The sequence below is a fragment of the Nyctereutes procyonoides genome, unplaced genomic scaffold (assembly GCF_905146905.1).
Source record: "Nyctereutes procyonoides isolate TBG_1078 unplaced genomic scaffold, NYPRO_anot_genome, whole genome shotgun sequence".
NCBI lineage: Eukaryota > Metazoa > Chordata > Mammalia > Carnivora > Canidae > Nyctereutes > Nyctereutes procyonoides.
The window spans coordinates 54,934,801-54,948,353 of NW_026575133.1; the positions used below are offsets into that span (position 1 = coordinate 54,934,801).

The 13,553-nt window shown below is 46.1% G+C and overlaps 1 protein-coding gene across 3 annotated transcripts in view; it reads left to right on the plus strand.

Moving 5' to 3' along the window:
* PTK2B (protein tyrosine kinase 2 beta) overlaps nt 1-13,553 on the plus strand; it is a 125,158-nt gene that overhangs the window by 54,994 nt on the left and 56,611 nt on the right. For all 3 annotated transcript variants that reach the window (XM_055346169.1, XM_055346172.1, XM_055346170.1), the window contains exon 2: nt 8,418-8,658. In XM_055346169.1, the coding sequence (XP_055202144.1) occupies nt 8,455-8,658 (204 nt within the window). In that variant the 5' untranslated portion in view covers nt 8,418-8,454. The remainder of the gene's footprint in view (nt 1-8,417; nt 8,659-13,553) is intronic.

Below are 13,553 nucleotides of genomic sequence, written 5' to 3' on the forward strand. Positions count from 1 at the left end.
TCTGCCCCCCTGACAGCCAGTCCCATGTCAGCTGGCCTCCGGGTTGGTAGGTGCTGGCTACAGAATGATCCTGAGTGGGTAATGTGTGGGGGTGGCAAGCTGAAAACGTGGTCGAGTCTCAACAAATGCTTTTTGAATTGCATTGAATTATAGCTGAGGATAATCACAACCTTTCTGGTTCCTTCCTTCCAGAGTTAATGGGGAGGGATGCTTGGAACGAAGGGAAGGGATTAACCAAGTGATGGATTGTACAGACCTGGAGCAGGCACCACGCTGGCCTCCTGGGAACTGGGGGCTGAAAGGGCTTGGGCTCAGGGGGTGGGTGGGCGGGAAGGAGGGAGGGTTTGCATTGCGTGTCTCCAGCAGGGACCAGCTTGCCCAGAAACGCAGGCCTGGCTCCCTGAGACAGCAAGGTCACTGCCAATTAGTTAAGTGGCTGCTCTCAGCAGGCCTTTGCAGAGGAAAGGCATGTGTTCCCCATTTCGTCGATGTAGAAACAGCGAGAGGAAGTGACTCAGAGACAGAGTGGAAATAAAGTATGTCTCGTGACATTCTGGCTTCTGTTAGATCCCAAGGGCTTGTATTGTGACAGTCTCTCGTGAGGCTTCCCTTCATGCTTCTGAGGTGTTCTCAGGACAGAGGATGGCCCTATATGTGTACAGAGAGTGGTAGGTAGGGGTGAGCTTTCCAGGTGGGCGGGTGGATGGAGGAAGTTGGGTGTTGGTGCAAAGGCAGCATCAGAGCAGTGGAGATGGAAGGAGCTGATCCCGGATTCACTGGGCCAGTCTCATGTTTGGCAAGTAGGGACTGGTATTGGGTTTCTGATTCTTTCTTCAGTCAAGTCACAGGCACTTAAAAAAGAAAATACACATGCCAGGGAGTTTGCAGAAGTAATCTCTGATGCTCCAGAAAATTCTGCAGAATAGGTAATGTTAACCTGAACCCCTAAGAGAGGAAACTGAAGCTTAGCAAGGTGACTTTGTCTGAATCACACAAACAGGCAGTGACAGAGGCTTTAAGACCACTGTATTGCCTGACTGAAGTGCAAAATGGCATGGCAGCCTGAGGACATGAGTTTTTTGTTTGTTTGTTTTTAAGATTTTATTTATTTAGTCATGAGAGACACACAGAAAGAGGTAGAGACATAGGCAGAGGGAGAAGCAGGCTCCCTACTGGGAGCCCGATGGGGGACTCGATCCCACAACCCCAGGATCACATCCTGAGCCAAAGGAAGATGTTCAACCCCTGAGCCACCCAGGTGCTCCAGGACACAAGTTTTAAACCCAGGTTTGATGAGTCAGGTGAGCAGATGAGCGCACCTTCTCTCTGACAGTATGCCACCTCTCTGACTAATGGTCCTTTCCCATGTTCCCTCAGATCCTGGGCAGAACTTGCAGTCCTTGAGACAGTGCATTTTATGCTCAGGTTTCCAGCATCTGTGTTCACATCTGATTCTCTGAGAGGTCAAGCTTCAGTGTCATTTGCCAAAGACTGTCATTGTCACTTGATAAACAAATGAGCACTGGAAAACCAACAAGGGTAGAAAGACATAATGTTAGAATAAAAGCCTGCCCTTCAAAAAGAATACATGGAGCTTTATGATAAATTCTCTATAGTGTCCTTATTTTTCCCATTTCTCCACGGTCACTGGAAAACATCAGAGGCCCTCATCCACCTACTGACTGCTGTTTGGGAACTCTGACCCATCCGACCTGTTGTCTTGATACCTCAGAGCCAGTTGCTGGCAAAGCTGGTACCCCCTAAGCATGATGGCAGGACATGACACCAACCCTCTAGTCTTTGGCATTTAATATGGAACTTGGCCTCTCAGAGAATCAGATGTGAGAATGGATGCTGGGAGTCCTGAAAGTCAAATTCACTATCTTGAGGATTAGAAGTTCTGCCCATGATCTGAGAGAGCATGAAGAGGGGACCATTAGTCAGGAATGTGGGATGATGTCAGGGAGAAGGCACACATATCTGATTCACCTGACCCTGAGATTAAAACTCATGTCCTTGGGGTTTCCTCGCAATGCAATCTGGGGTATTACTCACAATGGACTTCAGAGTGAGGCAACATGGTAGCCTTATGTCTCTGCCACTTACCAGCTGTGTGATCTGGACAAGGTCCTCTCACTAGTTCTGAGATTCCCTTTTTGGGGGTATAAGGCTAGCATAACCTATCCTGCAGAATTTTCTGGAGAATTAGAGATTACTTACACAGTTCCTGACACACAATATGTGTTCAATAAAGACACAACATTACCCTACAATGGCTTGAAGTGTTAATGTTTATTTTTCTGTGATATTGATGCCTCTGACCTTGTCATCTTCTCCTGCTGGGAACACAGTCCTGGGTCCAGTGGTAACTCCAGAGGATCTAAAGGGGCTTAATCCTGCTTCAGGACCCCTTCCTTTCAGCAGGTGAATGTCTTGCCATTCAGGAAGAGTGTCATTTATTTTCTTCCTGAAGACTTTTGGGACTCAGAGATTATATAGCCTTCCTGGATACCCTTTCCAGATTTTGGCTGAGACATTCTTACAGCCAATCAAAACTTTTCCTGTTTTAATTTAAGCCTATTTCCTTATGTTTGTTGTTCTTTGACTAGGACTTGGACAGATCCGATTTGAAGGGGAGCTGGAGCCCACGATGGCTCAGAGCCAGGGTTTCCGCTGGTGCAATGGGACTTTCTCTCCTCTGACACTGCTCACGGGGCCTGGGGCAGGCTGGGATGCTGGGAGGGACTGCCAGGTTGTGCATCCACATCTGGACTGGATAAAGGAGCAGCGCTTTGGTTCACAAATTAAGAGTCAGAGGATTTAGGGGTCATCAAAATAATAGAGACAAGCGAGTGATGAGAAACTCAAGTAATTAGGCTAAATCTGGAGATCTAGAAGACAAGTTCTGTTGTCAGAAACAGGAGCTAGAGTCATCAGATTGTTCTCATATCTTCTCAACTCTGTGTTCAGTAACATGCTGGTGGCTTGAAATTAGCCATAATGGAAATATTTACACCACAGAAATCGACAACTGCTGCAAATCTGACCTTTCTTTTTTTCTTTTTTCTTTTATTTATTTTATTTTTAATTTAATTTAATTTTTTTTTTGTCCCTGGGGAGCCATTGGCAGGGGGAACAAGATATGGGGAATATAGATAGTCAGACAAGATTTTGGAAAATAGGCAAGTGATAACAATGATGATAAAGCCTTCTGTTTGTGCTCAGCCTTATTGCTTATAATGTATTTTCACTTATGTTTTTGCACTTCATCCTCACAAACCTTCTATAACGAAAATAGGGCAGGTAGCATTGCCCCATTTTATAGGTGAGGAAAATGAGGCCAAGAAAGGTTAAGTAGCTGGCCCAAGGTTTTAGCGCTAGCCAGAAAATGAGCTAGCTAGCTCTCACTGTGACAGTGAGAGAAGTCTGTCCGTCAGGTCAAGGGCTATGTTCTCCAATTCCCCAAAGACAAGCGGCTGCGGCGTTCCTCACACACCTTTTAGTTACTCTGCCCCAGAGAGTTTTGGGGGATCCTTTAGCAGTCCATTGCAGATCAGTGCTGACAGGTGGGAGTTTGGGGTGCCCTTGAGGAAGTTGCCAGTGTCAGTGGAGATGTGGCACCACCTTTCTGGACCCCGGTCCTTTAACCAAAAGTATTGAGTCCTGCACCCAGGAACTCTCATGACTGAGTCCTAGCTTGGGGAAGGTAATGCTCCTTAAGCCAGAGGACCTCAGGATTCTTCACAGGCTGGGGATAGTCAGTGCCAAGTTGACACATTCCTCCTTGCATGGAGTCTGTGCCAACCTCAGTAGTATCAAGAGATAGTGCCTTCTTCAAAGGCAGATGGGAAAGTGGGAAAAACTTTGCACTTGAATTCAAATCTGCTCTGGGATCCAAGTTTGCTACTCAACAAGCAGGAATCCTTGACCAGATGGCTTCAACATTGTTACATTTTCTCATCTGTATAATGGACACCCTCTTCCCTGCCCATTTCCAAGGGTGGGTGGTGCTGCAAAGCACTTACACTTCTGGAGTATATAGCCAGAGGTTACTACTGCAAAGGGTTAAAGACAGACCTGTGGGACTTACCTCAGGCTGAAGGTAGAAGGACATCTGGACACCTAGGTGGCACAGTTGGTTAAGCATCTGACTCTTGGTTTTGGTTCATGTCGTGAGCTTAGAGTCATGAGATCAAGTCCTGTGTTTGGCTCCGCACTCAGCATGGAGTCTGCTTAAGATTCTCTCTCTCTCTCTCTCCCTTGACTCCTACCCCTCCAGCCACTCCAACTCCCATGCAAGCTCTGTTTCTGTCTCTGTCACTCTCTCTCTAAAGTAAATTAATAAATCTTAAAAAAAAATAGTAGATCCTGAGCAACCAAATGATTTTGCAAAGTTCCTACATGGGCTGGACACTGCCCAGTCTGGGTAAGAAGGGATCAACTCAACAATCCCGCTGTGGCTTCTCATCATTACATTTTTTCTTAACAGACTTTATTTATTGGCCCAGTTTTGTGTTCACAGCAAAATTGAGGGGAAGGTACAGAGATTTCCCATACACCCTTGTCCACGATCATGCACGGCCTCCCCCACTGAGGACATCTCCCACCATAGTACATGTAGTAGTAGTAGCAGATGTAGCACATCTATTATAATAGATGAACCTACATTTCATATCACTGTCACGCAGAGTCCATAGTTTATGTGAGGTTCACTCTTGGTGTTACACGCTCCATGAGTTTGGATAAAAGTATAGTGCTATCTATCTATCAGTATAACATCCCACAGAGAGTATTTGCAGTGACCTACATATCCCCTATGCTCTGTCTGTTCATCTCTTCTTTCCCCCTAACCCCTGGAAACCACGATATTTCTACTGCTTCTGTAGTTCTGTCTTTTTCAGAATGTCATATAGTTGGAATCATCAAGTGTGTAGCCTTTTCAGATTGGCTTCTTTCAGTTAGATACGTTTAGATTTCCTCCCTATCATTTCATGGCTTGATAGAGCATATCTTTTTAGCACTGAATAATATTCCATCGTCTGGATGTACCACAGATTATTTACCCATTCACCTACTGAAGGACATCTTGGTTGCTTCTAAGTTTTGGTATTATGAATAAAGCTGCTATAAACATCCATGTGTAGGTTTTTGTGTGGACATAAGTTTTCAACTCCTTTGGGTAAATACTAAGGAGCACTATTGCTGGATCGTATGGTAAGAATATGTTTAGTTTTGTAAGAAACCATCCAACTGTCTTCCAAAGTTTGCACCAACAATAAATGAGAGTTCCTCTCCCTCCATGTCCTTATCACATGCTCACATCCTCTTGCCTGCTCGAATTTAAAAGCACCACGTTTCATTGCACCACTGGCTAAAGCTGCTAAAAGCACTATGGGGGTCTAATCCCTTCCCACCTGCCGGACTTTGCCCTGGCCTGTCCCTGGCAAAGATTTCTCACTAACCTGCTCTATCTCTGCTCTTTGTTCTGCCTGTCAGAAAGGGCTTACTGGCATCACTCTTAACTTCAGCCAGTGGCACGCGTAATATGTAAAAATGGGAGGCTTGTGGGCCGCACCAGGTCTTTTGACTTTTACTTGCATGTTATTTCTACTTAACTGTTGTCTTTCAACCTCTTCTCCAGGGCTTCAGGGAGTCCCTGGCATGTCTGCCGTGTGCTCACTGGCATTAGCACCCTTTGGATGAGAACGCTGTCTGGGCTGGGGGCATCTCCTGAGTGGCACCCCATCCCCTTCATTGTGGATGCCCAGAAGCCGTGTTGTGTAACCTGCAGATGTGGGCAGAGCCCTTCTTCCCAGCACTGAGTCCACGCCCCCACTGGTCAGCATGACAGCACTGATTGTGTCCCTGGTTTCCAAATGGCCTTTGGAACATAGGCCCTTTGGCTTCCATCTGGTACATGGGGATGGATGCCTTCTCCACTCCATTTCCTTCCTGCCCCAACACCTGGTTTACAAAACTGCATCATGAAGTCCCTGCCTGAAAACTAGTTTATACAAAGAGATCCCAGGGGTCATGGGGCTCCTGGCTCAATAGACAGACACAGGAGTTCCTGAATCTGAGATCAATTACATATATGTCTGTGTGTGTGTGTGTGTGTGTGTGTGTGTGTGCACCTTTCTCTACAACCAGAGTGTATGCTTTTTAGGGGCAAGACACCCTTCCCTCATCTTTACATCCTAGAGCAGATCTGTCATTGTCCCATCTAATACCCTTTGGGCCTTGACTAATCCTCCTCCTTACTAATACCTACCAGCATCTGCATCTTTGTGCCTGAGGACTTTCTCTGGCTCCCATGTCTGATTGGCCTTTGTGTAAAACCGGCTGGAAATGCTGCAAATGACGACTGTAAGAGGAGGTGTAGAGATGCCCCCGAGCCCCCCTGCCCACCCTGTCCTGGGTGGAATGGCTCCTCAGCACTGCCTGGGTCCCAGCAGGATGGCCCTGCAGCTGCCCAAGTAATAACTCTATTGATAACCCTCCTCTGGCTATCTTCCCTTCCCTGTCACTCATTTCCCCCCTTCCCTAAATGGGATTCCTGGAATTGCTTCTCAAGCTACTTCCTCTGGACTCCTTATTGAGGGTGTAGGGAAACTGAGATACACGCTCAGCACATAGCGGAGTATTGGCACACAGGACATGTTCAGTTGATATTTTATTGAAAAAAGATGGCACAGATACTTCTAGAACATATATATTGGCCTCCAAAATAAAGTAGACTGACTATTCTTTTCTCCACCTGTCTTGTCCTAAATTCTGGACTCGGAGTGGTGTACTGTCCCCATTGTCTACCTGCCCCTGATGGAAGGGGCATGCCCTGTTCCTTCCCTGGTCCTCACAAGATCTCGTTCGTGCCCTCATAATACCACTGGCTGTTTAAAAGGGACAACTCAGGGCACCTGGGTGGCTCAGTTGGCTAAGTGTCTGCCTTTGGCTCGGGTCATGATCCCAGGGTCCTGGGATCAAGCCCCACAATTGGGCTCCCTGCTCAGTGGGGAGCCTGCTTCTCCCTCTCCCTCTGCCGCTCCCCTTACTTATACTCTTTCTCTCTCTCTCTGTCAAATAAATAAATAAATCTTAAAAGAATAGACATAAATAAAAGGAACAACTCCCTGAAGCAAATGACTGTCTCCATCTTCCCTTCTAGTGTCTAGCACAGTGTGACAAGTGAACATAACTTTGCTTCTACTTCTGAAATATTTGCCTCTACATTTGTGTTTTCACCTTGCCAGCTCCATCCTTTTGCCCTCAACTCTTGGTCTAATATTGTGCCCCTAGAGTCACAGCCTCTTATTAGAAGGGAGTGGATTCAGCATGAGAACTAAGCTTAGCCTGGAAAGGTGGCTAAATGTTAGAAAAATCTTTGAAAACTTAAAAATACCATTGCCAGGCCTCCCCACAGGCCAACTCAGTGGCCATCTCTGGGCACAGGCCCTGGATTTAGGTTTTCTTAAAAGCTTCCCAGGGGATCCTAATGTGGACCCAAGGTTGATACCATGCATCATCAGATAAACCTTCCTATTGTTTCCTTGGGGCACCCCGCTTTAGACCAGTGCAGAGTAAACCCCATGGGGTTGTGTTGGATCAAGAAGTCAACTCCCCATTTTGTGGGGACTCCAGGAGAACTGAAGACTCTTGGGATTCTGATAGTCTAGTAGAGTACCATCCAAACTCATCCAAACTGGGCTGGGTGTTCTAGGGGCCCTGCCCAACTCTCTCCCACCTGGCAGAAAGACCTCCTGAATTGGGCTGTGGGAGTGCTGGTCCTCTTGAATTATCCTGTGTGCTGGATAATGGGTTGTATGATGAGTTCCCGTGGGCCTGAGGCTGCCTCTCCAGAAGGTTCGGGCTGGCAGCTGCCGGTGGGGGCAGACCACACCATCAGCTGATGGACCAGCCCCCCACATGGGCCCTTTCCTGTCTTGCTCATTCCAGCTCCCTCCAAGCCATCCATTCTCTACTTCTGCTTCTTCTCTTGTCCCTGTTTCTTTCCTGCTATTTTCTAGTGTCTAACTCTTTGCTTTCTCTGCTCAGCTGTGCCTTGGAACCATGCTGCGGCCGCCTCCTCTCATAGCTGCCTCTGAAAAGTGTGGGCCTCTTGCCTTGCAGCCTGGTGTGGGAGGAGAAATGTGATGGAGAACGGGGGGGCTTCTAGAAGAGAGAGCTCACAGCCTGGGAGCTCAGGGCCTGGGTTCATACCCGGATGTTTATACGAACTGCTCCTTTGTGTTTCAGCTTCCCCAAGTGCATAAAGCTGGATGCCTTTCAGGGGAGTTTTTGAGAATGGGGGGATGTGTGGTTTGCTAGGTCCTGGCACTTGGTGGGTGCTGTCCCTGGGGCATGAGGCATGTGGACCTCCTCGGACTCATTTCAGGGCTGTCCCTCTGCTGTCTCCACAGGACTGCAATGTGCCGGTCCTAGCTGCGGCCTGAGAGGATGTCTGGGGTGTCCGAGCCCCTGAGCCGAGTGAAGGTGGGCACCTTACGTCGTCCCCAAGGTCCCCCAGAGTCCATGGTGGTGGTGCCAGTAGACGTGGAGAAGGAAGACGTACGGATCCTCAAGGTCTGCTTCTATAGCAACAGCTTCAACCCTGGGAAGAACTTTAAACTGGTTAAATGCACTGTGCACACCGAGATCCAGGTGAGTGTGGCAGGCAGGACCTGCTCTCTCCATTTGTCTGTCACCCTCTCCTTCCTGGGCAGCTGAGCAGTCCCGCATCAGCCTAGCAGGATCCCCTCTATCTGCTCCCTGGGCTGGCATCACCTGGACAGACGTTCTCAGCCTATAGCACCATGTCTCCTCTCCAGGGCTTGACAACCAACCTCACAGTAGGGGAAGGGGGGCAGATTTTAGAACCTTCTTTTGAACCCCAGGTGATTTGCCTTGTCTTCAACTTGTTTCAGCTCATTAGAGATTTATGACATTTGAAGCTCTGCAAGGGATGTAAGAGTCTTCACCCTCAAGGAATGTACACTCTGATAGAATTGAAATTAAAGATATACAGAAGTGACTGCATTGAAAATAGAGCAAAAATGTTGTGAGACATGTGCTCAGCACTTAGAGAAGGGAGGTTGGAGGATGATAATGAACGAGAGATGCCCTAGACCAGGTGGATGGTTGCCAGGCTCTTTATGAGGCAATAGTTTCCTTTGGCTCATTCTCATCCAGGGCCATGGAATCTGTTTTGTGGGTTTGGGTGCCCACCATCATTACAACACCTAGAAATCAGGAAGCCAGTTCACCTCAAACAAATGTAGAAGAACTTGTCATTAAAAGCAGAATTACAATACACTGATTTTTTAAAATTATTTCTTTGAGGGAGAGAGAGGAAGTGTGCACATGCACGCACACAGGTTAGTGGGGGGACAGAGACAAAGGAGGAAACAGACTCTTCACACTGAGCAGGGAGCCCAACATGGAGCTCAATCCCAGGACCCTGAGATCATGACCCAAGCCAAAGGCAGATGCTTAACCAATGACTTCTGCCCCTATACTGATCGATTTTAAACACTTGCATTTTTTGAACAATTACTGTGTACAGCTTAGATTTACTCCTCAGCACACATTACCTCATTGAATCCTCCCAACAACCCCATGAGATAGAGACAACAAGGATATCCTTTTCCTACAGCCCAGAGTATCCCTTTCTGATGATGTCAAAGAAAGCCAAACTGGTTTTCAAAAAGTGGCTTGATGGTTTTGTCATTTGAACAAAGGAAGTAGAGGACTTTTGGGGAAACTATCAATGTTTGGGAAAGCTGGATGAACTATTTCCAATCTCTGCATCACTGATCCTTCCCCTGTCCCAAAAGCCAGTATCCCTCAAACTCAGTGAGTGTCTCTCCTAGCGATGTGGGCAGCAGCCTTTCCACCTGTCCAACTATCTCCGTAGTTGCCTTCCATCCATTACAGCACATGCCATGCTTCAATACACCAGAGCAGAATGTGATTGATTAGTCATTGCCTTGGCCAGTTATCACAATTGATCACAGTTTAGTTACTCCCTCTCTTTCCAATCATTGATTTTATTAGAGTCTCATTGGCTCACGTTATGGTTCCAGACATGTAGGTAGAGTTGTGTCCTGAGGGTAAGCTCTGGGCATCTTCTTCCTCCCTTCCAGGGAAATGTTTTCATATCTTCTTAGCTGTCTACTTCTTGAAGCTTCCTTTGGGTATATCATCTTCGCAGATAGCCAATGCCATCCACTGTGGGTTTTACTAATTTAATTTTCAGAAGTTAACCTGCTTTCCAAGTCTAGAGCCATTTCCCTGCCCTTTTATGCTAAAAGCTTGAGAGCATCTGGTTGGCCCATATTGGGACTTGCTCTACAGAATTACAGTGAAAAGGGACCATAAAAGGTAGCTACTCTCTAAGAGGAGGGAGCAGGAACAAAAGCACGGGGGGCTGATAAACAGTGCATAGTTTGGTTGGGGTAATGAGTAATATTTAGAAAAGTGTCAAAGTCAAGATCAGAAAGGATAGTCAGTGGTGGGTAAGAGCAGACCTAGAATGTTAGGCTGAGAAATTTGGACATGAACAGGCAGTTTGCTAAAAACAAAGTTTTTAAGTAGGAGAGTGGTTTTTCTGGAGCTGATGACTTGCTGAGTGCGTAAGCGGAAAAAAAAAAATACGGTGGGCCCTACAGAAAGGGCAATGAGACCCAAGCTTAAGAGGAGTGGCTAGTACCCAAGGCATTATCTGCATGTGAGAACAAAGGTGAAGAAGTACAAAGAAATGATAGCCTCTAGGAATTTATGTCTGAACCTTTGATTTTCCTACTTCTCATCTGTCATGCAGGCAAACAGCCATGGCTTTCAAGCCACCTAGACCTTGAGCCAGGTATTGCTCCACCCTTATTGATTATATGACTGTAGGACCAAAACTTAACTAACATGGCTTTGGTCTCCTCACTTGGGGATTATGCCCATGCTTGGCTGTGTTGTAAGGTTTAGATGAGAAACATCTGGCTTATCGTAGGAGCTAATCATTGAAAGCTACTGATTGCATGAATATTGGGTCATCCCCCCACCTCAGGAATCTCTAAGAATTTTTCCTTGCTCATAGAATTAAGTTCAACTTGTCTTCTTTTAGTATTTATCCACTTATCTGTCCTATTTTCAAACAGAGAAGTAAGATGATGAGATTGATGTTTTCAAACAGTATATAGTGTCCTGCAAGATGGTAAGAAGTATCTCCAGGAAAATGGGTTTTAGGGTTAAAGGAGTTTGGGAAATCCTTCATTAAACAATTCCAAACAGACCTTTTGTGACAGGACTTCTCAGAACCTTAAATATGCTGATATGCATGGTGGATTACTAAGAAAGGGCCAAAGAGGGGATGTTTTCTGAACTAAGCCATTTCTTATTTGCCTGAGAAACCCATCTTTTAGGGACGCCTGGATGGCTCAGTGGTTGAGTGTCTGCCTTTGGCTCAGGGTGTGATCCTGGGATCTGGGATCCGGGATCGAGTCCTGCATCGGGCTCCCTGGGAAGAGCCTGCTTCTCCCTCTGCCTGTGTCTCTGCCTCTCTCTTTGTGTGTCTCGCATGAATAAATAAATAAGTCAGAAAGAAAGAAGAAAGAAAGAAAGAAAGAAAGAAAGAAAGAAAGAAAGAAAGAAAGAAAGAAAGAAAGAAAGAAAAGAAAGAGCCATCTTTTAAAGGGTGGACCACCAGTTCTCTGGAAAATCATTTAGGAATCTGTTTTCCCTAAACTCTGACAGCAGAACAGAAAGGGCAGAAGAGAGGAAAGCCTGGAGACAGGAGATGGATTAGGGAGCTGTGGCCATAGTGCAGGCGGGAAATGGTGAGGGCCTGAACTAAGGGAGTGGCATTGGAACAAAGACAAGTCAACACATCTGAGTGCATCTAAGGAGGCAGAGTTAAGAGAATTTGATGATTAACTGGAGGTAGGGAGGGAGAGAAAGGAAGGAGACCAGAATGACTCAAACTTTTGCTTGGGTAACTGAATGGGTTTTGGGGCCGTTCATTGAGATACCAACAGAGACAGGAAGGGCGTTCTGATATTTCAGCTTTACATGGGTTGTGTTTGAAGTGTTTATGAAACACCCCTGTGGAGGCACATGAGCCTGGAGCTCAGGAGGGAGGGAGGACTCAGAGAGAAGGATTTGGGAGTCTTTATGCAATGGGTACCACGTGAATGGATGGGATGACCCACAGAAGGGTGAGTAGAGCAAGTGAAAAGGAGTTGCAATTTGGAAATCCTGGGAAAGTGACTTCTAAGAGGCTGGTCGAGGAAAAGGGGCAGGTGAAGGAAAAAAAAAAAGAGTTTATCTAGGGAAAGATTAAAAAAAAAAACAAGAGAGCAGGCAGGCAACATATAGGCAGAGGAAACTTTGAGGAAAGAGTAGTTAGCAGTGTCAGATGCTCAAAAAAGTCAAGTGAGATAAGGCTAAAAATAGGTTCATTGGCTTCAGAAACCAGTGACGTGATCTTTCGCTGGGCAATTTCAATGGTAAGATGGGGGGCAGAAGTCATTGTAAAGTTGGTTGGAGAGTGGAGATAGCAAATATAACCAATTTTCAGAGAACTTTTGATCATAAAGAGGAACAGTGGTGGTGGCAGAGGGAACAGCATAGGATGTATTGGCAGAGGACAGGAGACACAAAAATGAGGAAGAGGAAAGTGTCAAGAATGGCACCTCAAAGGTCCTTTTTTTTTTTTTCAAAGGTCCTTAAGTGAGAAGGTACATGGCAGGTTTGAGGCTAAGAGATGCCCATGGCTCCTATTTAAACTATGCTACAGATTTTTGGCTTCATCCTATCTTTTGTAGGAAGCCAGTGACATTGTTTAAAAAATATGAATGACATGAGATTGCATTTTTAAAAGATCACTTGATTTACATAGTAGAAAATAGATTGGAAAAAGGCAAGAATGGTTGCAAGGAGATGTTAGGTGGCTGTTGCAGTGATCCAGATAAGAGATGATGGTAACTTAGATTATGAGTGGAGCCATGACAGTAATGATGATGATGATGATGATCTTAGTGATATGCTGAGGATGATGGTGGTGGCAGTATGATGGTGGGATAGTAGTGATGGTAGTGTTGATGATGATGGTGGTGATGGTATTGGTGGTGATGGTGGCGGTGATGGTGAGGATTGATGATGATGATGTGTGGTGACGAGGATGATTATGGTGGTGGTGGCAGTGGTCATGATAGCAGCTAGCCCCTTTGAAAGCACATCATATGTATTATCTTATTGATTTCTCAAAAGAACTCTATGAAGCACATACTATATGATCTCCATTTCGTACATAAGGAAACAAGGTACAGAGTAGTGCAGCAAATTACTAGTATGTAGTGGAGGCTGTCTTCAAACCCAGTCACCCCACCTCTGGAGGAGTGCCTGCACTCTTAACCCCTATGATCTACGGAAAGAAGTGATTATAATCCAGAGAATTTAGGAGATGTAAATGAAGGTTTTGCTGATGGACAGGAGATGCAGGAATGAAGAAGGTGGTGGCAAGAATGGCAGCCGTGGTTCAGGTGAACAGGATCCCTCTCCCTAAGACA